This window comes from Dunckerocampus dactyliophorus, chromosome 2, assembly GCF_027744805.1.
Source record: "Dunckerocampus dactyliophorus isolate RoL2022-P2 chromosome 2, RoL_Ddac_1.1, whole genome shotgun sequence".
Taxonomy (NCBI): Eukaryota; Metazoa; Chordata; class Actinopteri; order Syngnathiformes; family Syngnathidae; genus Dunckerocampus; species Dunckerocampus dactyliophorus.
Genome location: NC_072820.1, coordinates 49,044,713 through 49,072,235, shown reverse-complemented (window position 1 = coordinate 49,072,235; position 27,523 = coordinate 49,044,713). Strand labels below are relative to the sequence as shown.

At 44.0% G+C, this 27,523-nt stretch overlaps 1 protein-coding gene across 6 annotated transcripts in view; it reads left to right on the top strand.

Annotated features, from left to right (window-relative positions):
- The first annotated feature begins 3,461 nt into the window (after positions 1-3,461).
- slc6a9 (solute carrier family 6 member 9) overlaps positions 3,462-27,523 on the top strand; it is an 80,816-nt gene continuing 56,754 nt past the window's right edge. For 5 of the 6 annotated variants that reach the window (XR_008567171.1, XR_008567166.1, XR_008567169.1 and 2 more), the window contains exon 1: positions 20,219-20,437. Coding sequence is in view for 2 of the 6 variants with exons in the window: in XM_054763732.1 (XP_054619707.1) it covers positions 20,396-20,437 (42 nt within the window). In the remaining 4 variants the exon portion in view is untranslated. Of the gene's footprint in view, positions 3,703-20,218; positions 20,438-27,523 lie in introns of those variants that run through there. The other variant, XM_054763750.1, reaches the window with a different exon arrangement.

Sequence of the window (27,523 nt, the reverse complement as noted above, 5' to 3'; positions counted from 1 at the left end):
GAATGGAAGCATGAATTGTGCTGAAGGAGAATGTCCGGCCATCTGTCGGTGACCTCAAGCTGAAAGCAACTTGGGTTGTGCAGCAGGACAATGATCCAAAACACACCAGCAAGTCCACCTCTGAATGGATGAAGACTTTGGAGTGGCCTAGTCCAAGTCCTGACCTGAATGCTATTGAGATGCTGTGGCATGACCTTAGAAAGACGTTCATGCTGGAAAACCCTCCAATGTGGCAGAATGACAACAATTCTGCAAAGATGAGTGGGCCAAAATTCCTCCAGGCAACACCATGGCTGTTTGCAGTGGTGTGCTTTGCCCTGAAGGGCTTTCTGCATCATGAGTGAAGTTGGTTGCATCATTTTTGCAGTCAGCCAACAACAGTGTAACCATAGACTCTCAGCCAAAATGTCAAAAGCCATTGTGTTACTCTGTTGATTTTTGTCATTAGAAGTAACACACTCATCACGCCTGAGGGAGACTCGAGCATTATCTCTGACTGCCTGCCACTCCTCCTGCCACTGTCCAATAGGCTCGCCCTCACTGCATTGTGCGCATACGTTAAGTTCAACCATTGGTTGGAGTCAGTGGACTCTTGACTTGCTTTGCGCACCAGTCACTTGCAGATGCTGAAGTGCTGAAGTTGGTATTTTCTGTCTTCCTTCTTGAAATATTAGAACGCTATATGGTAAGATTTAGTTTCTTTACCCAGTTTTATTCTTATTACATATGTTATGACTGTGTAGCCTGTGTTAAAATGGATGTCCCAGGGCATGATTGCGTTTCTGGTAGTGCTGGTGTAGGCTTGAATCTGTGCAACACTGTTTGCAAAGTGTTTTTTTTTTAATCAGCCGACAGCACATTCTAAAAATATAATTTAACAGGAAAACTAAAAAAAACAAAATTGCAAAAATGGCAAAATCAGCAGTAATTTTGCAAGAATAAAGTGAAAATATGAAGAGAAAAAAATTGCTACGTAAAGAGAAAAAGTTGTAATTTTAAGAGAATAGCGTCATAATATTATGAGAAAAAATAACGTCATTTTAGTAGCATAAGGCTGAAATATTAAAGAAAAAAGACATTTGAAAAAATAAGTTGTAATATGATGTAATTTTTGGAAAATGTTGTTGTGGAAATATTATGAGAATAAAGTCAAAATATTATGGCAATAAAGTCCAAATTATGCAAAGAAAACTTACAAGAAGAAATCTGAAATAGTTGGAAAATTAATGGAAAAAAACCCCACAGCAAAAATAAAAAAAAACAGATGTAATTTTATGAGAATAATAAAGTACAAAAATTAAGAGAAAGAAGTTGTATTCTAAAGAAAAAAAATACAAGAACGAACTCGTAATAATATGAGGAATGATAAAGTCATTTTGGTAGCATAAATATAAAAGAAAAAAGTGGTAATATTATGTGGAAAGAATACTTCGAAGACCTCCTCAATGCCACCGACACGTCTTCCTATGAGGAAGCAGAGCCTGGGACTCCACGGTGGGCTTTCCTATCTCTGGGGCTCAGGTTGCTGAGGTTGTCAAAAAGCTCCTCGGTGGCAGGGCCCCGGTGGTGGATGAGATCCGCCCGGAGTTCCTTAAGGCCATGGATGCTGTAGGCGTGTCTTGGTTGACACGACTCTGCAGTATCGTGTGGACATCGGGGGCAGTACCTTTGGATTGGTAGACCGGGGTGGTGGTGACGCTTTTTAAGAAGGGGGGCCGGAGGGTGTGTTCCAACTATCGTGGAATCACACTCCTCAGCCTCCCTGGTAAGGTCTATTCAGGGGTTCTGGAGGAGAGGATCCGCTGGATAGTTGAATCTCGGATTCAGGAGAAGCAGTGTGGTTTTTGTCCTGGTCGTGGAACTGCGGACCAGCTCTACACTCTCAGCAGGGTCCTTGAAGGTGCATGGGAGTTTGCCCAACCAGTCTACATTTGTTTTGTGGACTTGGAGAAGGCATTCGACCGTGTTCCTTGAGGAATTCTGTGGAAAGTACTCCTGGAGTATGGGGTATCGGACCACCTTATTCAGGCTGTTTGTTCCCCGTATGACCGGTGTCAGAGTTTGGTTCGCATTGACGGAAATAAGTCGGACCCGTTTCCAGTGAGGGTTGGACTCCACCAGGGCTGCCCTTTGTCACTGATTCTGTTCAATACTTTTATGGACAGAATTTCTAGGCGCAGCCAAGGCGTTGAGGGGTTCCGGTTTGGTGGCTGCAGGATTGACTCTCTGCTTTTTGCAGATGATGTGGTCCTGCTGGCTTTATCGAGCCGTGAACTTCAACTTTCACTGGATCGGTTCGCAGCCGAGTGTGAAGCGGCCATGACAATCAGCACCTCCAAGTCCGAGTCCATGGTTCTTGCCCGGAAAAGGGTGGACTGCCATCTCCGGATCAGGGATGAAATCCTGCCCCAAGTGGAGGACTTTAGGTACCTCGGGGTCTTGTTCACGAGTGAGGGAAGGATGGAACGCGAGATCGACAAGCGAATTGGTGCGGCGTCTGCAGTGATGCAGACTCTGCATCGATCTGTTGTGGTGAAGAGAGAGCTAAGCTGAAAGGCAAAGCTCTCAATTTACCGGTGGATCTACGTTCCTACCCTCGCCTATGGTCGTGAGCTTTGGGTATTGTCCGAAAGGACAAGATCGTGGTTATAAGCGGCCGAAATGAGTTTTCTCCGTAGGGTGGCTGGGATCTCTCTTGGAGATAAGGTGAGAAGCACTGTCATTCGGGAGAGACTCGGAGTAGTACCGCTACTTCTCCGCATTGAGAGGAGCCAGATGAGGTGGCTTTCCCGGACGCCTCCCTGGGGAGGTGTTCAGGGCAAGTCCGACCGGTGGAAGACCTCAGGGTAGACCCAGGACATGTTGGAAAGACTATGTCTCCCAACTGTCCTGGGAACGGCTCGGGATCCGCTGGGAGAAGCTGGACGAAGAGTCTGGGGAGAGGAAAATCTGGGCCTCCCTGCTTAGGCTGCTGACCCCACGACCCGATCTCGGATAAGTTGTAGAAGATGGATGGATGGATGTAATATTATGAGACACAAACAAAACAGAATAAAGTTGTCATTTTTGGAAAATTACGTTTGGGAAAAACTCCCGTTTTAAGTCCTGGTTGCTTCTTTTGGGATGGGGGGGCCTATATGACACAGCAGCAGTCAGCGGCAGCTCCCCCCCCCCCCCGCCCGCCCAGCAGTTAATCTCTTAGCACAAAAGGAGACTTTGTCATTGCAGCTGCTTTGCTACAAAATGCAAATACGTCACTACATGATTCTAACTTTATTTGTCTGCATTAAGAGCGCTTCATTTGTGCACATATTTTATTTTTGCACCAAGCAGTAGGTCACAGAAAATGACCAAGGGGGCATGTGTTTAGAAGGTGTCCCCCCACCCCCTGGCCCCCGCACTCACCCTGTCCCTCTCTGCTTGTCACATGCTCCTTTCACAGCATAGAAAAGTTTCTGGATTAGGGCAGAGTTAACACAAAGCAGCGACGCCACTCCAGCTCCACTCCGAAGCCACACTTGAAGCGGCAGGGGAGGGACGGCGACCGAGAGTGACGTGACGGGGTGAAGACGCTCGAGCGAGAAACCTCTGAACTCCTGGAAGCGACGAGTCCATCCGAGAGAGGCGGGCATCTGAGAGGCAAGGGGGTCTTCGGCCACAAGGTCCTGAAGGATGGAAGAGAAGCAGATTGCCGGGATCCTGGTGAGTTCAATGACCGTGTTCATGTGCACTTTACAAATCACAGGTTGTTTGGGAAGTATCGGCTTCTGCAAATATTTTACCCATCCCATCTAAATTGTTTTTTTTGGCTGCTGATCAGTGATCCGGTTAAGAGGTAAACGTGTCAGTGGCAGGCCTGAGCTGTTGGCGAGGCGTTAAATAGAGATTTGGCATCATTGGCAGTCAGGCCACCGCTCTTTCCCTCTTTCTTTCTTGCCTGTTTAGTCCGAGTCCTCCTGTCCATCTTGAGAAAGAGATAAACACAAACCTCCCCTGACATTCACACTCGACTGAAGTCACTTTTTCCCTTTCCTATTCATGTCCCGATCCATACCCGCCTTCAAACGCACACGCACTTGAAACTTCACGGGGGGAATGTTATCAGTCGGTCCTGCTTGCTGCTCTGGCTCACCGCGAGGTACGACAACCTTTTGAGCGCGCGGCGGCTGATTGCGAATCGATGTCTTGCACGGAAGTTTGAAAAGTTCACTGCAAGTTGTTAAAATTGAGCTAAACTTGTTGATGCATCACAGCATAGGACAGCAAAGAATCAACATTCAAGAGTCTTTATTGTCAATTTGCTATGTATCAAGGACATACAGAGCACCGAAATTAGTTTTTTTTTTTACCTTCCACAGTGCAATTAAACAGTAGAAATAAGGAGTCAAATGTAAAAAATGCAGGGAATTTTAAAATACAAATATAAAAGAGGGCATGTACAATCAACAAAGAAATGGTGGAAATGCTGCAAAAGCCGTTTCAGTGGCAGATTACTATCACTGTCCTGCTCTACTGAAAGACCGAGCAGATCATTCCTCCCCCACGCCATGCGGCTTTTCAACGCAACAGAGGCGGGGCGATGAAGGACACAAACAGGACTGGACTTATTACCTTATCGTGTTTTATTACCGCAAACGCAGCGCAGAGGTTACGTTTTTACCGTCTCTTTCTTTTCCTGTTTGTGTTCAAAATAACTTCTGAATGGATTTGGATGAAATTTTCAGTGGGATAATGAAGAACTGGTTAGATTTTGGGGGTGATCCAAAAATTTCCCCCAAATTCACCCTTTTCCCTACAACTAATGATTATTACTATTATTGAATTTCGCACAGGGATATTTTCAACCAGAAGCACTCGGAGAGCGCAGACCTCCACCGAGCACCGTAGTGCCCCCCGTATTGTGATTCACACCAAAATAATAATCTTACATTCTTTGGATCAGTCTTTGGTATTTAGTAGAACCTGTTGGAAACTATTTTTTTTCCCAAGTGCTCTGACCATTTTTTGTGGAGTTCTATGCACATCAGTTCTAACCTCATTGCGAACCAAAACAGCAGCACCTACCGTCATGTAAGATTTATACAGTAGAGCCTTACAGGTTGCCACTTGGATGCTGTAAACAAGCCTTAAAGATAATCTGTGGGGCATTCCAGTCACCTTTGAGCTCACTCCCGAGTCTTGTATGCGTCCCATTTTCACATTCCGGGGGATCTACACGCATGTGTTTCCTTGACATGAGCTGCATTGTCAAGATATGATCATTTGAGGAGGATATAGTGGAAATTAGGCTAGCGGTTAACATGTTGGCCACTCAGTCAGGGTTCGTATCTCCGTTTGGGCATCTCTGTTTGGTGTTTGCATGTTCTCCCCACATTCCAAAAATATGCATGTTAGGTTATTTGGAGGCTCTCAATTGTCTGTAAATTGTCTATATGTGCCCTGCCACTGGCTGACGACCAGTCCAGGGTGCACCCCGCCTCAGCTGGGATAGGCTCCAGCATACCCCCATGAGCCTAGTGAGGGTAAGCGGCATAGAAAATGAATGAACGCGTCGAGGAAATGACAGGAGAGATTTGGGTTGGAACATCTTTGTATGTTCTTTCGAGGACTCTGGCCTCCTGCCACAAAACAGCCCGCAGTAAGTGAAATCCCGAAGTAGCCAACTTTATTTTTTTGACAATGATTATGTTTTAAGGCTGTAAAATCCTTCAACATACACTATATACGCTTTTCTCAGACTGTTCTCTCATTTCTGTCTTGTTTAAACATTCAAAAAAGTTTGTTTGAATTTTAATGAACCTATGAGGTTGGACAGAAGACTTTATGAAGTGACTCGCGTGTATTTCACTCCCCTGACCGCGCCCCGGCTGTACTGTAGCGTTTTTGTATCCTTGTTAGAACATTTTGCTCCTGTCGCCGTATTTTCCTCCTCCTTCCTTCCTCCTTCCGTCACGGCGCCTTTGACGGTGCAGAACGTTTTGTCGACAACATACACAAACGTGCAAACACACATGACTAAAGAGCCACACTAGCGATGGAACATTGTTGTAAATTTGGCAAGCGGAACGCATTCTGTACTGCAGAGGAAGGCACGGAGGAGATAGATTGACAATGACAGTCCCTTAGCCAATCAGGACGCAGAACACAATACACGCTCATCGGCTACACAAAAAAGAAATCAGCGAAACAGCGACTGTAGATCGTTTTTCTCCGCAGAAAACCTCATTCATGCTAATAATGTCTAAATAAAGGATAATACGGGTAAAGTGCACCGCCTACATGGACAACTGGTAAAAAAAAAATCAAACAATTTTTACATGTTTATGTTTTTTGTTTATATGTTTTGCGTTGAGATTTCACACTCCTTGAACGCACCATAGTTGTAGCTCCGATTCGGCCTCTTCGTGGATTATCTCACATTATGATTCATTAGTGTTGAGTACTTTATGTTTAATAAGTGCGTGAGGCATATTTAGGTGCCACGAGTGAACAATGGCAATTGAAGAGAGAAGGGGAGCGTCCTAGAGTTCAATGTAATTGAAAAATGTTGATCCGAAATCAGAAAAGAACATCAACGTCAAGCTATCTGGAGGGTTTGGAGGGTGAGGAGCGAGCCTGTGATGACTGGCGACCAGACCCCGCCTCCCGCCCAGTAAGTCAGCATGGATGGGCTCCAGCTTACCCGCAACCTTAGTAAGGACACGCATCGGAGAAAATGGATGAATGGATGGTAATTTTCAACAAAAAGCACCGTTTCGACATCAGGGGTGCTTTTGTGAGGGGACAAGGAAATAGTTAATCATTGAATTCCTCCTCAGTGGACGATTCAGTCGTTACAAAAGGCGAGCAGGTGTTGTTGTGTAAAAACACAACAAAACAGCACTCTTGTGATGTCAGTTTGTGCACATTGACAAATAGAAATAATAGAATCCCAACAAGGGAGACAATAGTGAATTTTCTGTTTTTTCTCGGTTTGTTTTTGCTGTTTTTACCCCTTTTTACTCGTGTCCTTGTGCATATTAGGGCTGCAACTTATGATTATTTATCTTAGTCGATTAATCTGAAGCCTGTCTCGATTAATCAAGTAACCGGTTCGAGCAGGGGCGTCCAAACTTTTCCCACCGAGGGCCACATTGTGAAAAATGAGAGGATGCACGTGGATATCGCTAAGAAGTTATATAACTGCATCTCAGCTTCGTGGAAAAAGTCTTCCAGACAAAAGTGACTCTTTTATCTTTTTTTCTGTTGGTTTTTTTTTTAATTTTCCAAATATTTCAACTTTTTTCTTAGATACATTTTCTAAATTATTAAAAATAAATTAAGGTAAAAATTTTTACTTTGTTCTCATAATATTATAACTTTTTCCCCCAAACTAATTTGCCAAAAAAGCTTTATTTTGATTTGTTTCTCATAATATTATGACTTTTAAAAAATAATGTATTTTTTTCTTTATTCTCGTAAAATTGTGACTTTTGTTCTTGTTAGAATCTGACTTTTCTCTCTTTTTTTTTTTAAAAAAAAAAACTTTGTTCCTGTAAAATTACAGCCGTTTTTTTTTCCCATTTCTGCTGTTGCGTTTTTGTAAAATTTCCTCTTCTTCTTGGAAATTTTTCTTCTCTAATTGTGACTTTCTTCTCATCATATTTGGACTTCATTCTTGTGACATCATTTTCCAAAAATGACAACCTTATTGGTTGTTTTGTTTGTTTGTCATAATATTACAACTTCAATTTTTTTTTTCTTTAAAATCTCAACTTCACGAGTGATGTTAATTTTTGTCACGTTATTCTTGTATAATGACAGCATTTTCTCCTTAAATTACACGTTTTTTGTCTTAATATTTTGACTTCATTCTTACAAAATTACTGTTGACTTTTCCATTTTTCTGGGTTTTCTTTTTTGTTAAATGATATTTTGAGAATGCGCCGGGTGCCAATAAAAAAACAGTCGCGGGCTGTACATGGCCCCCAGGCCACAGTTTGGACACCCCTCGGTTAGGCCCTAGGCCAGGGGTCGGCAACCTTTAACCATCAAAAGAGCCAGTAAAAAAAAAATAGTCTGGAGCCGCAAAACATCGCACGGCTTATAAACTTGTAAAAATTGTAATCTTTTTTTAAAAAGATGCCTGTTCTAACCACAACATTCAACAAACAGGAGTGCGCCTACATGTGTAGGCCTACTCTGATATCATTTCAACGGTCACGGGTTGCCGACCCCTGCCCTGGACGGACCGAATCAACATGACCAAACACACTTAGTGGTTTGGTCTGCAATATATCAGAAAAGAGGCAAAATGTCCGTCATTGTTTTCCAATCATTTGTGGACACCAGGAAGACTAACTGGGTGCCTCGGCTAATGGGGATCCTGTCTTAAATCAACACATAAACAAACATTCTCACACACAAATCTTTTGTGTTTGGGACTGTGTGTGTTCGTGTGTGTGTGTGTGTGTGTGTGTGTGTGTGTGTGGTTGTGCGTCCCCCCCCGTCACCAACTGGCACCGCATTGTCTTCTTTTCCATTCTTCGAGTCTCCCGCTGCCTCCTTTTGCCTTTTCACGTTCGAAGCAGCACCCTTTACTTGTTGAATTTGAAACATAATGTGTTGTTGGCTTTTATTTTGTAATAGCTTCCCATTATTCTACCGTGCATACGGTAGCGCTTTCCTTACTGGTGAGCGTAATTTACACAGGCGCAGATGGTTGGTGGATGGACCCATCGGCGTAAATCTCGTGACACACAGGGCACTCGCTTCCTGCTTGGCTCGGCCGCTAGCCTTCTGCTGCCGCTCTTTCTGCCCAAAACGTACTGTTCGGAGGGAGGCTCGTACCGTCAATCTTCCCGCGTCGTTGTCTTTGACTTTACCCTGGAAGCCAGCACTTCCACTGAACGGATGAGCAGATGGTGCCCTGGCACAAGCCTTTATTGGACGGAGAGACGTCTCTTTGTTGTTACTCTCTGGTTGCTTTCCTCTTCGTGTCTCCTGTTTAGATGTATGTGTCGGGATGTGAGGGTAGGAGGAGGAGAAGGAGGAGTTGAACCGAGGTTTTGCCCATTTGTCTGCGGACCTTGCCCGCCTTCCTTCCCCGTGCAGGCCATCTAAAATGCGTATATAATTGCCTTCGCCAGGCGTGAATGCATGAGGACGAGAGGTAGCTGGAAAAAAGGTTTTGATACAGGGATGTGTTGTTTTTTTTTTTGCTATTTCATCGAACGTGATGTCTTCCTTCTACCCCTTATTGCCTAAATCAGGGATGCCCAAACATTTTCCACAATGGGGCGTTTCATCTTTCCTTTACGAAACGAAATACAGAGCAATGCAGGTCATTATGTGCTAAGCCATGAAGAAAGAAAGAACGATAAGAAACTCTTTAAATTTTCTCTTTGCGTTATCGTCCGTGGCAAAGCAAATAGTTATTAACTCATTTTTCAAAAGACAACCCCTTCAGTAGCGGCCATTTTAGACCATTTTGACTGATCAAGGCACACAGAGTATTGTGTTCTATGGTTATATAAACATGGAATCTACCGAAAGAAAGATTAGACTCCCGACTTTCATCAGAAAAAAAGTTGGTTTCTACCTTTTTTTGTTCTTTAGTTTAGTAATCAGCAGTAGAACATACTGTAGGTACGTTTCAGGAAAATGTCAGTTTCCAACTAAAAAAAGGGAGAAAACAAGCTTTTTGTGAAAAGATAAATTTCAAGCATAACTTTCTCTTTGACACAAATATTTGTTGCTTTTGTAAACCACAACATAAACAACACAAAAAAGGGATGGTTTTACATCAAAAATAACAAAATAACAAACGTAACCCCAAGAACTATTTACAGGTTTTACATTTGGAACTGAACGAAGTGTGTGCACGTGTGTGTACGCGTGCGCGCTTGCGTGTTTTCATGCGTTCAAATTTCCCTACAACGCGTAACCTTCTGCACGCGACACTCCTCCACGCTCACTCACTTCCTCCTTCCTGCCATGTGTGATTCTTCCGTCCACATGTTCCCTGCCGAGCTCTTATCAAATGCGCTTCTGCCACCTTCTGCCCGTTTTTATGGCTTAAAAGTGCTCTGAAGTGAAATGCATTAGTGGGGAGTTGCGGCATCACCTCTTTTTGCCTCTCGTGCAAAAAGATGCATAAATATGTTGTGGGGTCGGGCGTTCGGGATCATACAAATTTATAAATACGTCTTTGGTATTGAATAAGTTAATATTGGTAACTTTTTCTCGTAACGTTTATTTTTATGTTCAGAATATGACTCACGAAACTGGAGTTTGACTGACTCACGGGGGCTCAACAAAGGCTCGAGACTCACCGACTCAGCAGTTGACAAAGACATGAGTTTCACTGACTCACGGGTGCTCGACAAAGAATCGAGTGTCACTGACTCTCAGGTGCTAGACAAAGACTAGAGACTCATTCACTTACCGGTTGACAAAGACTCGAGTTTGACTGACTCACAAAACTTGAGTTTACGGGTGCTTGACGAAGACTCGAGTGTCACTGACTCATGGATGCTCGGCAAAGACTCAAGTTTCACCGACTCACCAAACTCGAGTTTCACTGACTCACAAGTGATCCACGAAGACTCGAGTGTCTCTGACTCATTGGTACGCGACAACTACTCGAGCTTCACGGACTCACGGGTACTCGACCAAGACTTGAGACTCACTGACTCACGGCTGCTCGACGAAGACAAAGAGTGTCACAGACTCATGGGTGCTCAGCAAAGGCTCACTTACTCACCGGTTCACGAGCACTTGAGTTTCACTGACTCACGAGTACTCCAAAAGAGTCGAGTTTCAGTTTCTGCACATACGTTTTATGACGAGTGACTCAAGTAAATCGAACACCCGATTCACTTCACACAGTGAGTGACTCCTAGGAACTCGAGTCACTAAAAAGAATGAAGTTTCCCATCATTACTCCCTTATCGTTTCTTTCTCTTAAAACAATAGCGTATTAATAATTTATTCTTAATCGTCTTTTTTGTCAATTTGAGCATGTACTCCTCTAATGGTCGTCCGCCATCTTTGCACGCGAACATTTCTTAACGTGCCGCTAGCTGGGTGCGCTCCTGCAGCCATGTTTGTAGGGCAAACAAAATAATCAGTCCGAAAAAAAGTACAAACACAAAAGAAATAAGACAAAATGACATGTATTTTAAAATTGGGCAATCATTTTCAATCACCCCGTGTATTTTAAAAATAAAAATGTCGTTGGGCAGTCCTGTGTACTCTGTGTGCTTGCGCACACACAAAGTCTCCCCGGGCACCGTAGCTAATGTGTGCTGCAGGCTGTGAAGTGGAAGGAAAATGAAAAGAAATAGTAGAACCCACAGCTACAACCTCCCCAGGGTTGCAACACAGGCTTTCAAACACGACGGCCCGCACACTGACGCCGCAGTGCTGCACACTTAAGCATCTCGCAGATTTCCACATCATACCACACCAATGCAACATTAAAATCACTACAAAGTCTCTCACAGGCTGTCTTATTTTATTGACTTAGCAATAAAAACATTGGTCATGCTATGCTTAGAAACCGTTTTCTGCTCTTTTTACCCACTGTTCCTTACACGTGCGCGCCATGTGGTTTGAGCGCACTCACTACAGGTGTAACTTGACAGTTGCAGTCGCTCCCGCCCAATCCGTCATTATGTAAGGAGCATATTGAGTTGCCAGTCAGCCAGTTTAGTTAACAGCAGTGCTCAGCAACCGTGTTGACTGCCTCCGGGGTGAGGGGCCAGCAAACAGATGTGATCCGAGGGAGAAAGTGCTGTGAGGGTATGCGGGGGGTAGGGTGGGGGGTGCGAGAGGCAGACGTGTTTTCTGTGTCTGATCTCACCCACCCAACTGACCAGCTGAACGGAGGGGAGGCAAATGCAGGCGGCCATATAGGTCACAGGTGGTACAGCACCATGTAGGACGCAAGCGGTCGTACAGGGTGCGAGCGTTTGCACGGGCAGTCGTACCGATGGCTGGACGGGGCACTGGTGGTTCGACACAAACAGGCGATGGTCGAGGGCACAGTCAGAGTGACAGTGCACAGGATGTCATACATGCAGTTGGTCGTACGGAGCACAGGGGGCGGTACAGGGCACAGTGCAGACTCGAGGCACTCATATTGTGCAAGGGACATCATGTCATACGGGGCGGAAGCACAGGCGGTGCTGCAGGGCGCAAGAAGTCCCCAATGGTGGCTCCACTGCATTTGATAGACAAGGGCCCCAAATGCTGTGCCTTTTGTTTTTTACGGTAAGCCGCCATCCAAACTCCTGCATAGGCTTGTAGGACAAAAGGGGTCTTTGGAAATTGTGTTTATCATAAAAGCACTCATGCTGGAAATATAGTTTTGTTCAGATTTTCAACCTCTATCTTTCTTTTTCTGGTCAATGGGGCTCATTCCTACCCCACAAAAAAGGCATTTGGTGTAGAATAAAAGGGACGTCACTTTTTCTCCCTGTGTTGTACTCATGAGTTGGTGAAATTATGGACGGGGTCCTGACACCGCAGACCCCGCAAATCTCCCCTGGTTTCTTTGAGTATTGTCATTCTCGATGCTTTCCGATTGAATCGTTTTGAAAGGCCTTTAGAGAAACATATTTAGGTAATTTGTTGCGCTTGAACCCAACCTGCTCCCTGCTTGTGTTTGTGTGGGTGAATGGCAGCTGTAGGGGGCGGCGGGGGGGTGGGTCTGTTTTTCTCAGGGTAGGACAGCCCTCTCCTGCTAGGAAAGCACTCCTCCCCGCGTTATTTATCACTCTTTCTCTCGTTTCTACTTCCTCTGGTTTGAGTGAAAAGCTACCTAACAACCAGGAAGCAATTCATGAAGTTGCGAGAACATGCATCACTATGCTTGGATATAGTTTGCGGCGTCCCCCAGGGCTCAATACTGGGACCAAAGTTGTTTGTTTTATATATAATGGAAATGACATCTGTAAGGCTGTGAAAGGCTTAAAATTCGAATTTATTCCGCCATGATGGAATAATAGATGATCGGCAAAGGATAAGTGTAGGATTAAGTAAATTCTGCTTGGTCTTATGCTTTTTTGGGCATGTTGAATTTCGCAGGCGTAATCACATTATGTTGCTTATTTTAATTTTTTTGGATGAATGTCGGAAATAAACCATTACCAAAGACATCTTTTAATGACAGCTGAGGGGGCTTTTTGTGCATTAACTGTGACCAAGAACAACCAACAACTTTTTCCTTATCACAGTGCACGTTTCAATGAAAAATACCAGAAAAAGACATTTTGAACTTCTAATCAACGTTAAACTGCCATGTCGGTTATTTGGGGTATTTTTTTTTATTTGTATTTTTCCATTGTAAACGCAAGGTACATGTTTATTGGTTTTAGACTATTGATATTTAGTTTGACATATTTTTTTTTACATTTTTTCAAATTGTGGTTGCAGCAGAACAATGTGTTTATTTTGTGTTATTTTGTTCATTGATGGTTTTGTGGGGTTTTTTTCCCAACAAAACTAAGTAAAAGTGATGTTAAAAGTTCAGTTGTTCATTCATTTGTCGTTTGTCAGTATTTTTGCATCATTTTCTACATTGAAAACTATAATTATTGTCTATAAAATGTGTTTTGTGTTAACATTTTAATCTGCCTGGAACGGATTAATTGGATGTAGATTATTTTCTATGGGAAAATTTGATTTGGTTAAAGTCCATTTTGGTTTCTGGAACGGATTAATGATGTTAACCAAGGCACCACTGTAATACCCGTGGGACACAGAGTAACGGCACCACACAGACCGTGTACGTATCAAAATAAACGTTCTTTCCAGCATGCCTTGCGGGTTACACATTAGTATAAAATAATATTGTTTTGTATGCATATGAGTGCGTGAGTGCCTATTCCGATAGATGCCACATTTACATTGTGTGTTCCACATGTGTTGGATTAGTTGCGCTGTGAGTGCGATAGCAATTTGATACGCTCCTGCTCGTCTGTCTACTTTCTGTGCGACTAAAGTTTTACCAATGTAGGGCAAATGAGATGGGGTTTCTCAATAAACGGCTTAATTATGGAGATTCATCCAAATTGTAGCTTGGGTAATCTCTGGAGGTGACAAAACAACACAGACTATGTGGGTATCAAAATGAACACGTGCACACTAATATACATACAAAACAATAGTAGCATTTCTAACCCACAAGTAGCTGGGTAACTTCCTGTTGGGGAAGCACGGGGAAGCGTGCACGTAGGCATCCCATCATGCCTTGCGAGTTGTCGCTCAGGTAAACAAACATAGCGGTGTACGAGACAGAGGATGTTTACGGTGATTATAGCCAAGATTTGAGCGATGTGTCAATAGTTTTCGAGGAGAAAAGAAGAAAGAAACATTTGGAGATGAAACAGGGAACTTGCAGGACATGGACTTAAGCCTTAAGACATGGAGGTGAAGATTGGTCACCTTTAAAACACAGAATGTAAATTACTCTGGAGTTGCTCATCCTTCAATTATTGTTTTAAATCGACTTCTTAATGAGTGTAACGGGGTTTTTGTGGCCGCACGTCGAGGATAGATTTTCCCACATAGTATATTGCCGTGAAAAGACGTTTATATAACATGTATTATGCTTTGTAGCCTTGTTGCTATCATGGAATAGTGTATAGAAGACAAACAAGACATGACTTACTCTGTTGTTTATGTTCTCATTCTTCCTCGTTTTGTGTACCAGCAGAATAGCATCCTATTTCAAAATGCATTTATTCTGTACTTTCATGCCAAATGGTTCTTGTAAAGGTGTTTCTTCAAAGAAGTGATCAGTGAAACGATCACTGCAAAGAAAAAAACTCGATGTGGGCGTCCATCTGTCTCTGGTTCTCTGCACTTGCGTCGTCCATTTTTGTCTTCCTCTTTTGGAAAAGAAAACAAGCTTGCAGGATCACTCGGACACTGTGAACATCCAGCAGCAACACGACATTTTGGCACGACTACTATTTTGATAGAAAATATACGTAACAAAGTCGACCAGCTACCTCGAGAAGCGTTTGTTTACTCTGCTTTATTTGCATTTTTTTTTCAGTTATTTCATTTTTTTCAGTTTCAAAAATCAAACAATGTCGAACAGAATGACAAACAAAAGTAGATATCAAAGCCTCGATGTAATCATCTTTAACCGAATGGTGCGGAGAGCAAAAATAGCTATTTTTCTGCTCTTTGAGGATGATAAGAGGCAGAAATGATATATTTTTTGCCCTGTCCCTCCTGCGTCGCATTACAAGTGCGACAGTGACTTGAGCCACGTGTGTCCAACTTCAGTCACATGTACCTTGCTTTCATTCCCAGCGATGGTCCCATATGTTTGTCAAAATGTGTGTGTTGTGTGCTCTTTTTCCAGGCCGATTTGCTCCCTTGCCTTCCCTCCGATGAGCCCGGCACTCCCCGGGGGGTCCGAGGCCGAAGCCTCACGCTATTTATACAGACCCAACAGCTGGGGCCCTCCCAGCCAAAGCAGTGAGGGTCGGGGGTTGGGTAGAGAAATTATCATGGAAACTTCAGGTTAAACCAAGCGTTGGGAATGTCTCTCTGTTAGTTTTTTTTCATCCCGTCTTTCTCTCCCGAGCGGCCGGGTCAGGTCAGTTGGACAACCATCAAGCGTCATTAAAATAAATGACTCATTTCTCCTTAATCCCTTTGCTTCATTTCTTGCGTTTGCACCTTGCTTGCCTGTGAAGAACGTAGTTGGGTCCAGCCAGGACAAGCTCATTTTCCTTTTGTTGTGCCCAACAAAGCCAACCGGCTTGTTGAAAATTGAGCTAGTGAGCGCCATCCTTCACTTTTTCCAGTGGCTTTGACAGTGCGTGTCCCGTTTTGAACCTCAACCCTGCAAAGTTGCGTACTCGGTGCCTTTTAGCCTGCCCTTCACTTCACTTCTCTCATTCCGTCTTCTCCCGACTGCTCTACCCTCCCCTCTCTCGCTGTTTTACTCACGTCAGCCGCTCTTGAGAGGAGAGAAGATCAGTTGTACGGATGCTGCCTTCAGTTAAGGGCCTTTGTCACAGTCAGAGGTCCCATCACAGGCATGCTGGGATAACGAGAGGTGAAGCGATATTAACCTAATTGTTGTAAGGGACGTATATAAAGATTGAGGAGGATTTAATCAGTGTAGGAGCAAGTTGGCCTCATTTGAGTTTGAAGTTTGGGTGTAAAAGCGGAGGTTTTGCGAGATGCATTTCAAGACGAGAAGTCATGCACTGTGGCAGGCAGGTATCTTTTCAAATAATTGCCCCTTAGCTTTTTCCACAAGGGTCCTTACTCAGTGATTCATGTCTCTTGTATCATTTCGTCACCCGTCGGGATCATAGACCAATTTTTCAGTGTTCTACTGTGTTCACTGACGCAGGTCAGAACATCCAGTGTGCGGTTAGTGTCGGTTAATGTGTACAGCTGATACGGCATCTTTCCATCCTTGCTGACATGTGAAAACTCAGTTAAATATACACTTGCCAACGTTAACTTTGGGCGGACGGGCAAACAACCACAATACCACACATCGTTCAGGTAGAATTCCCGGAGTGTCACTCAAAGCGAAACGGTGTTATCTCGGCGAAGCGTGAGTGAACGACAAACTGTTGTTTTGCAAAAAGCGCATTGTGCAATCCAACATTTGTAGGCTTTGAAAATGACAAAGGATTAGATATTTTGCACACTCATGACAAAACCTTTGTGCAGTAAAAGTAGCAACAACAAAAAAAGCTGAATAAAATAAAAAAATATGAGTCTATCGCTCTCAGTCTGTCTCTGAATTGATAGTGAAATCGAATCTCCAGCGACCTCGCAGGTCGGTTCGATTACGATTCAGTGGGCTGTGATTAGATCCGGTTGGCGAACATCAATACGGATCCATTGCTTTATAATTCAAGTAATACATTTACAAAAACATGTGTCTCCAGCACTAGCTGAGTCTTTGGAGTACCGTAGATAACATATTCTGGATCAATAATCAAAATAAAATCCAAAAAAATGACAGTCTGTCTCATGCTGAATTCCATCCATCAATCTTCTGTGCCATTTGTCCTCATTGTGGTGGCGGGGGTATGCTGGAGCCTATCCCAGCTGATTTTTTAGTACACCCACATACAGACTAACAACCATTCACACTCACATTGCATGCTGAATTGATAGTGGAATTGAATTTCTAGCTTCCTCGTGGGTCGATTCAGTTACGTTTCAGAGGGCTGCGATTAGATTGGACCGGTGATTATCGGTGCAGCAATATGCCTATAGCGCATTCTGGATCAATGCGATGAGAATAAGAATCGTCAGGTTGGAGCCCTCCTGTCTGTGTCATGATATTAAACCGACGTTGTGTTAAAAACACAACAAAAGCGTCTTTGGTGTCCACCATACAGCCATCCTGCCTCTGTGGTATTTTGCATCTGGAGTGAACCGATGGTGCTAATAATGCTGCAGCACTGCTCAGCTGTAAAGTGCTGGGTTTCTGCAGCTCTAGTGGTACATGACCTAATGTAATAGGGTAATTTGTTCGCAAAACAACCCCCCACCCTTTATAAACAGCCAGCTGCAGCCTCGGCTCATCTCACATTGTTACTTAACTCTTGCATGGTAAAAATGCGGGTTATCGTGTGTAGCTGCTCTACAGGAGTCCAGAAGTCAACACAAAGGCCTGAAAATGAGTATAATAGCTCCTTTAATGTGTTGGGGCCACAAGGCAGACCCTCCAGGATGTTGTGATGGTGCATTCGTGGAACTCACTGAAATTCAACCAATCCCCACAAGTTTTTGTGCGGCCAATCCCCACAGCTTTCCTGCCATTTTGGCCAGTCGTTGGCATTTTCGCCAATGGAATTGAATGTGCTTTTACTGGAGGTAGAGCAGGTTGTCCAGAAACCAAAAGGCTGTCGATTCGGTCCTCGGTGAGAATTGGCAGCCACGTTTCCACCAGACTACCCCAGGGCAGCTGTGATACAGACATAGATTACCACCATCCGTGTGTGACTGAGGAGTGAATGAACAATGGGTTCACTTCGTTGTGAAGTGCTTTGGGTGCCTTGAAAAGACTTGTGCTCCTTTCCTCAGGTGAAAAATGCTGACAGCAAACAAGCATCTTGTTGAGTTTTTGTAGCGAAACGGAGAGCCAGTAGTATCCACTCTTCCGTCTGTCCTGTCGCAGTGGCTTGAGGCGTTGTGACGCTGAGACTAGTGGCTAGCGAGGATGTGTAAATGGAACACTGTTGCCCTTTTTTGAGGGTTTTAGCGTCGAAATCGGTACCTCCCATGACGTGCATTGTTAGCTCGCTCATGCTAACTCGTTTTCTCTCGTTAGAACGCACAGAAAAGGGAAAAAAATATGCCTTCATGTTTGTGAATGATGGGCAAAATTCCATTTCCTTGAAAACATTAATAACAAATTCATAAAATCCCAACCTGAGGCAATGTTTTGGCAAAAAATACGCCTCAAACCATCGCACTTTTTGCCACATTTTCTTTGGCTTATCTGGATGCGGGACAGACTCAGTAGGGAAGCGCAGACTTTCCAGTCTCTGGCCACCTCTTGCAGTTCCCGGCTGGCTGTGAGACGTAACCCCTCCAGCGTGTCCTAGGTCTACCCTGGGGCCTCCTCACCAGGGAGGTGTCCAGGACTAGATGCCCGAGCCAACTCAGCTGTGAAATCTGAAGGAGCGGCGGCTCTACTCTGAGATCCTCCCGGATGACCGAACTCCTCACCCTGCCAGGGTGAGTGCAGCTACTTTATGGAGGAAACTCATTTCGCCCCGCTTGCTCTTTTGGTCGCTAGGGTAGGAACATAGACGGACCGTAGACCACCAACATAAGGGTCTGGTTCATGATGTGTTGGGTGGCGGTCACGGGCGGGCGCCTGGGCGCCCTGGCATTCGGTAACCAAATTTGGTTCTTTGGCTACAAGAATCCCCCGGAAAGCCCGCGTAATCCTAAAGGGACTGACAAGCATCACCTGACCAGTCACCGTCGTTGTGGTGCTAACTGCCTTTCATTGCCCCCGGCACGTCCTCCCCGCACACTGAACAGGGCGGGCATATGTTAATGAGTCTATTATGAGATCCCCAGGCTCTAAACTGATAGACAAATGAATAGCATCCTGTCAGCGTTTCTCGTCTCTTGCTAACATAACTGAAGGCTCTGCACTCAAGCGGCAGCAGCCATTGTCCACAGCTCTGAAACACCCATTAGGCTTGCTTCCAGCTGCCTGTCAACTTTTGACATTGCTTGTACGACATCACTGAGCGATGCGTCGGAAGACATTATCTTGGCTTGGCTGACACTCGCGCCGACCTCTCAATTGCACTTCTACCTTTTTCTGCTTCCGTACGTCCCCTCCCGAATCTTTTTGTCGCGGCCCGGCACCGGCCCATATGGCGGCAAACAATGCGCGCAACAAAACGGACGCTCCGGAGGGAAGCGGCTGAATTTAAAAGGGTGTAACTCTGTGAACATGTCGCAGACAGGACCAAAGGAGGAGGGCTTTGGCTGCGCGGGCCTCTCAGTGTGACACCCCGGAGGGTGTATGTGTGTGTTTGGTTGGGGGGCGGGGGGGGGGGGGGGGGGGGGGGGGGGTCATTGGCAATGTCAGGTTGTAGAGACAGACGAGGATTTGGAAGAGTCAAGTGCCGCTGAAAGGGGAGTTGTTGGTGGTCTGCGGAATTGCAGCAGCTGCCTCTGAAAACAAACGGAAGAAATGAGAGAGAAAAAGGTTGAAGGGGGCAGACGAGTCTGATGTAACGCCTGTGGGCGCTTATTTTGTCTCCCAACTTTAATCTGCTGGAAAAGAGCGAGCTTGGCGGCGGCCCATCAATGCGCTACACTCGTCATCCTGCTCTGCCAGGCTGTTTAGAAGTTCAACACCCGGCTTGCCCCCGGCACCACCAGCACCCCCTCTTCTGCTTCTGTATTCCGCCTAGGTGCTAGAGTGACAACAGGCCATTCATTGAGGAGGTAGAGGAGAAAGACTATGGATGTTTTGGGGGGGGGGTTTAAGGGAGGCAAAAAGCGTGAGGGTGCATATTCCTGAAATACGGCTGAAAACGGGGGCAAAAAAAGGGGAGGTAAATCAATGAGCAGAGCGAGAGAGAGAGAGAGAGAGACCGTGAGGGGAGGGAGAACCGGGATCACTGAAGGAGGGTTGGGGGGGCGTTGGGGGATCGGGGAGAGAGAGTGGGCTACCATGCCGAATGAGCGAGAGAGGCGGAGAGGAAGCGGAGCTTCATCGGATGAAATGAGGTGAAAGTAATTCAGCATTAATCAAGCCGGGGCAAAAGGGAGCGAATCCTGTGCTTTCTCCCCCATCGTTCGCCGAGGAACTGAAAGGCAAGGTGTGAATGACGGAACATACCGGATCCAGCAGAGCAGCACCACTGGATCACAGCATCGCATCATGTCCGAATCGAACACCGTTGCCGCTTCCACCGCAGACCAGGTCAGTTCAGGCTCGCTTGGATTCGGGTTTGCTCGCGGGACGTATCATGAGGAGACTTGGCTTAACCAAGTTCCGGTCAGAGGTGAATTGTGTTTCGATCCTAATTTGAAAGTAGTTAAGAGGCAGTTTATAGGAGCGGCCGAGTTGAGCGTGTGTTTCTGGGAGCATCAAAGAAAGGATTGTCTTGGCCGGAGCTGCCTGGACAACGGTACAGGCTCCTGAAAGAATTGAATTCATCAAGACGAGCTATTGTCTCCGCCGCCTTATTTTTCAGTGATCATTCAGGGGGTCTCTGACGACTCAATACCCCCCGCACCACGTGAGGAGGGGGACGCAGCTCTTTAAAAACCTGACCACGTGTGGCGGCCCTGAAAAGTTTTTATAAGTAATTGCAGTGGGAAGTCCGGGGCCGTGCCTGTGAGAGATGGGACTGCTAAGGAAGTGGGCCGGACCGCCGTGTGTGTGAAAGAGACTGACGGAGTAGAAAAGTAGAAGGGTCCAGAAAGGGATGATATTTATGCCCCCCCAGTGCCCTCCCCCATCCACAAGCCGCTGTCATCAAACACATTGGCACAGACGCCCCGTTTCCTTCACATGGCAGCTGGGACAATGAAATCCTCCGCTCTGTTTAAGATAAACAAGTTATTTATGATAGCCGGTTTCAACAAAAAGTCAGTGTGTGTATGCGCGTGTGTGTGTGTGTGGGTGTGTGTGGACCCGAGCATACTGCGACCTTGTAACGCATGGAGCCAAGTCCTTGTCTCCTGGTTCCGATCGCTGAGGTCTGCGGGCATACACACAGAATGCTCAGTGGGGGCGTGAATATTGAAGCATCACTCGCGCAGGTGTAGTGTGTGTGTGTGTGTGTGTGTGTGTGTGTGTGTGTGCGTGCGTGTCTTCAAACAAACCAAGAAAAATCCCCCTTTGGATGCCAACACAATCCAGCAACACTCTAATCCTCTTGTGTCCATCTTATTTTCCCCGGTAAAGCACGTTTGCCCACATCTTTGACTGACAGGATCAATTACGGTTGCACTTTCTACACGTGTGGACCGTGAACACAGGATGAAAGTATTGCACCAAACTGAAGTGAAGCTTGCACTCAGAATGATGGAACCCACATTTCCAATACGTTTGTTTTGGAATGAAGTATTTCAACTGCTTACGGCAAACCACTGCAAGTTTCTAAACTTTCAATGAGGGTTAAATTAGCTCAGTTGCACGCGTGCGTCAGCGTGATTTAATGCTTCAATGCCGTTAAAGGAAAAGTGCGCTTTTTGGGGGGGAGTTTGCCCGTCATCCACAATCCTTATGTGAGACATGAACGCATGTCGTCCTCTTTTCTGTGCGTTGTAAAGATGTAAAAACAGCTAAAAGGAGACGGCTCATGAACGCATGTAACGACGCTCACCTATTCCGCCTAGAAAGCCCGCTCCAGCAAGGTTCTATGGTTTTATAGCCACGCTGTGAGCGTGTAGTAACGGGCACATTCATGATAACATGTACGACGGACAGTATTTTGCCCCATTTCGGTCATTTGAAGCATTAGCGGAACTTGCTAGTCGCTAGCCGGCTAGTAGCTATCCGGTGTGGTGTGGCGATGCGTCACCACGCCGGTCACGTAGTTCTTGGGCGTAAAAATTATATGATATGCAGGTCACATGATGTAAATGGAGCGTTGTTGGCGATTTTGGAGGTTGTTTCAGAAGGCTTCACAGGCGGAGGAAGTGTTTCCCATTACGTGCGTTCTTAGCTGCGTGTTTTTATATGTTTAGAACGCGTCATAAATGGTAAACTAATAGAAACCTGCGTGTCCCCGTCTTGTCAGTCGCTTGCTGCCGAGTGGTTGGGGAGGGATGGAGGGTAGGGGGTCAGGCCAGGAAACAAGATTCATCCTCGGTAAAACACCTTTGGTCTATTGCTGAATTATATATATAAAAAAATAAAGTTAAACCAGGGGTGTCCAAACTTTTCCCACGAGGGCCGCCTGCATCTGCTCGTTTTTCAATTTTTGCTCTTTTTGTTTATTTACAAATATTTCAACTTTCTTCTTGTATACTTTTTGCTCTTAACGTTATGTCTTTATTGTCATAATATGATGACTTTGAATTATAATTAGTTTGTAATTATATTCCAGTCTTAATTACAACTTTTACCCAACTTAAATTTCCTAAACTTTGTTCCGTGTTTGGTTTGTTACTCGTACTCTTACAACTGTTTACAAAAATGACATTTTTAGTCTTTGCTATTTACTCTCCTGATATTTTACCTTTGTTCTTGGAAAATTACTGTTTCTTTTAATTTATTTTTGCTGTCGTTTTTTTTTTTTTTTTGGTTAGTTTTTTTGTTTAATTGTATTTTTAGAATTTGCCGAGGGCCAATTAAAAAAACGGCCCCAGGCCGCAAAAGGCCCCTGGGCCGCACTTCGGACATCTCTGACCTTTTTCACTTCTGAAATGACCGTGTGAAAATGATCTACCTCCTACTACAAACTTGGAAAACATATGTAGTATATATAAAATATAGAGCTATTCTTTAAATGCATTTCTATAGCATTTTTTTATGAGTATAATTGTATTTCAAATGTATTTCATATATTTAATACATTTGATATTTTACTCAATATATACATTATATTGGATAATCTTTGTATGCACAATACTTGTTGGTGTTCCGTGCATTGCTGCATGAACCCATATTATTATTGAAACATTTCACGGCACAGCAACCAAAAATGATCCATGAAGGGCGACGGGTGGGTAGACAGGTTAATTACGTACCTTCTGCCATCTCTTGGAAGAGCCTTTAATTGTTTTGCCTGTCACTACGTGTCGCTGGCATAGACAGAAGAACAAAGATGAATGATGCAACTCACCCCGAATGGATTTCACTTCAGAGCAATTTTAAGCCGTAAAAACGGCCACAAGGTGGCAGAAGTGCATTTGATAAGGCAGAGATCACGTGAACGGAAAAATCACACATGACAGGAAGGAAGGAGCGAGAGAGCGTGGAGGAGTGTAGCGTGCAGAGGCAACAAATATTTCTGTCAAAGTGAAACTTACATATTACATATATATACTGTAAGTACATATAATTCACTTTCTGTATTCCATATGTGATTTTTTAATACATAGAATAATCATAAAGTAATGTAACAATATAATTATTAAGACTTTTTGTCACAATTAGTATAATAATCAATAAAGACAAGCATAAGAAAACAAGTTCAAGACTCTTCTGCCTTGTATTTTGCAAACATCAACTGCTCGTATTGTTTTTGAATTCGCTCATCTTGGTGCTTTGTTTGAGTTCCTTGCTCAGTCCGTTCCATCATTTCGTTCTGTGGGTTATTAGGGTTGTTCTCACATATCAGCCTTTCAAGTTCAGGTTTTTCCCTAAGATCATATTTCTCCTCTCCTGTAGAGAAGTATTGTATGACATTTTTGGGTAGCAGGTTTTAGCGGTTTGAAAATGTACTAAATCAGCAAATTTTAATATTTGGGATTTAAAAAATAAGGGATTTGTATGTTGTTGATACGCGGCATTATGGATCATCCTCACTCATCTTTTAGCGAGTGAAGATTGTGTTATAGTTATTACCCCGTATCTCCACACAATAAGTTAGATATGCTAATACCACAGAACAGTAAAGAGTGTGGAGTGATTTTTGAACAAGAACAAATTTTGCTTCATTCAATATTGAAGTATTCTCGCCACCTTTTGTTGTATATTTTGGAGATATCCAGCTCATTTTTTCATCTATTATGATCCCCAGAAATGTATTTTCGTTCACCCTTTCCATGTCCACTCCGTCTATTTGTATTTGGTCGTACGTGTCCTTTTTGCTATTACCAAATAGTATTACTTTAGTTTTACTTAAGTTCAAGGATTATCTGTTTTTATCACACCATGTCTTTGATATGACCTTTTCATCCGCTACATTTTAAATTAAATGTTGTGTGCTTCCCCCCGAACAAAAGGCAGTAGTATCATCCGCAAATAATATCAACTTGAAGTCTTTCGTCACTTTACAGATGTCATTGATATACAAATTGAACAGTTTTGGTCCCAGTATTGACCCCTGGGGTACTCCACACGTAATATTTCACCTTGCAGATGTGTATTCTCCTAGCTTTACATATTTCTTCATGTTTGCTCGCTAGCTTTTAACCCAATTCAAAACTAATCCTCTGATTCCGTACCTTTGTAATATTGTTGTTAAGATGTCGTGACTGACTGTATCGAAGGCTTTTGTGGGACCCATAAATACTGCAGCTGCACACTTTCTGTGGTCTATAGCGTTGGTCATTTCCTCCGTGATTTAAAACAGTGCCATGAAGGTTGAAATGTTAGCTCTGTATCCGTATTGACTTCCTGCCAGTAATTCATTCTTATTATTAAATTAGTCTAACCTGTTGTTAAATAGCTCCTTGATAATTTTTGAAAATTGGGGTAGTAAGGAAACTGGTGGGTAATTTGTAAACTGATGTTTATCTCCATTTTTAAAGATTGGAACTACTTTAGCTATTTTCATTTTGTTAGGAAATGTTCCAGTCTGAAATGGTAAGTTACTGATGCATGTTAACGGTTCTACGATCTCAGTGAAAATGCTTTTTTTTGTTTCCATTTCAATTCCATCACAATCAGTTGATGTTTTTGCTTTACAATCATTGACAGTTGGTCTTGGAACAATGGGGTCAGTTTATTTTTTTTATTTTTTTTAATTTTCGGTGTGATATCGACATTTCAGGTTCCGAAGATAGAACTTGTTTGAACCCACCCCACATTTTTCATGTGAGCAAAAGTACTGGAACACATGACTGACGGAAGTGTCCTATATAACATGGCTTATCTAATTTTAAAAAATCACACTGCATGTTTATACTCAGTTTCAGATTGGGTTGGCGAGGTTTTGCCTGCGCAGACTGCATTTAGAGGTGAAACCAACATTAAAACCAGAGAGCTTTCTATGGGTGAAAAGCAAGCAATTGTGAATCTGACACAAGATGGAAAATCAACCACTGGTCACAGCCAGTGCCACCACGTGGAATGCCCTGAAGGAGAAAGAAACCGCGGGTGCACTCAGTAACGGACGTCCAACAGGTGGACCAAGGAAAACATCAAAAGGTGACAACAAAAAGTTTGTGAGCGCTGTAAAGAAAGAGCTTAAAACAAGTGATAGTGACATCAGCAACAACCTGCAGGGGGCAGTCATAGACAACTTCAGAGGCTTCACTCTGCATCTGTCTGTGCGCGTTGGTTGAGAGGAGAGAGTGGGCCCTCTTGTTATTCAGCCTCTTTGTGGGGGCGGGGCTCCTCATGAGTGGTGTACAAAGGGTTTAGCAGTTAGATTCGTGAGGCAGCATACGCTAACACGAAGAAGGCGCAGAAGCGATGGTTTATGAGGCGAATGCCACAGCCGACAGCCACAGTGTGGGAACATTTCGGTTTTAAACAAAATAAACACGGTGAGCACATGAACACCGAAGACCGACACAACAAAAACTACCTCAGGCAGCGGAGCCTTCGTCCCGATAGTAAACGCTTACTAAGGCGTTTGGTTTGCAAATATTAACAAAACAGTGCAAAATGGTGCGTGCTCACAGACCGTGTCGCTGGCTACATTGCTAAAACATACATACAGGCAACTTCTGTGTCAAGCTAATGTCTCACACAGGGACACCGTACACTATACTTGAGTACCATCTAGTGGTTCAAATGTGAAGTACACCTCTCATGACAATGAAAAGACGGTCTAGAAAAATGTTGTCGATAAAATCGATTATCGCTGATAATTTGTAGCACAATTATCGACCAGCAAAATTTATTTCCAGGCCTAACGGCTATATTAGGGCACTAAAATGCAAAAATGAAGCACAGGCAAAGAAAATTGTACCGACTGTGAAACAAGGAGGCTCATCCGGCACAATCCATGCAGGGTCTAACGACATTTGTGAACTATCATTTCGCTCATTCCGGAGCGCAATGTGCATGCCCGGTGTCGGAGGTCATGGCTCCTCTTACAAGATAGGGCCAAAAACAACCAAGAGTGACAAAACGCAAATAATCAAATAAAAGCAGGATTTTCATGAGTGATTCTGGTAACAATACAGTAAGTGGTCTGCTAAGCAATGACATGAGTGATCATGTACCCGGTCCTTACAATAATGTTAATTGCAGGAGGAGACAGATGACAAAAACACAAAACGAGACAATGCAAACCACTAAAGAGCAAAGAAACGCTAATGAGGCCGGGTCATTCATACATTCATGGATTACTACAATTTGCCCGACTTCGTGGATCGGTCTTATTTGGAGTCGTTCAGATCATTTCTGTTGTCATTAAGAATCTGCGAGGAGCGACAGAGCATGCGTGTCACCAGCGGTTTCTTTCTTCTTTGGGACATCCCAAGTGGTTGTATACTAGACAATGTTACCGCAATGGTTTCGAGTGATTTTCCATCGTTGCTCAGATTCCCAATTGCTCTGGTTTTCATGTTGTTTTCACCTCTAAATGCAGTCTACACAGGCAAAACGCACGATGACTATCATCCAAGAATATACTTTGCATACCTCGTCATGTGACGAGTTTGGCGTTGCATATATGATTGAGAATATTGACAGGACTTGTTGTTATTCTGACTGCATCCTGTAAAACCTGCACGCATTCCATGCGGTCACTGGAACTAAATCATTCTTTTTTGAAGGCAAACTAGCCTTCTTCCTAGCGGTAGACTGAACCCAAGGTGTTAGGACAACAGCATGAGGTACTCTGGTTTCCAGACATGCTCCACTAATAATTGAAATAATAAGGAGTTCAGATTCATGCGGAATTTATGACGTGAACGCTTGTGATCCGTTCTGACATCAGATCACATCAGATGAAGTCATTAGATCAGCACTAATTGATCTGTAATAGCGTTGTAGTCATTTCCGTTCAATTTCGTTTTTAGTTCAAATGTGAAAATTACTCAACATACTTAGTGTATTATATTCATATTTACTGCACATGTGCTTGCATTCTCCAGTCTCTGGTTTGGATATTTTTAGAGGCATTGTTGATCGCAGCCAATTTGAAATAGTCAT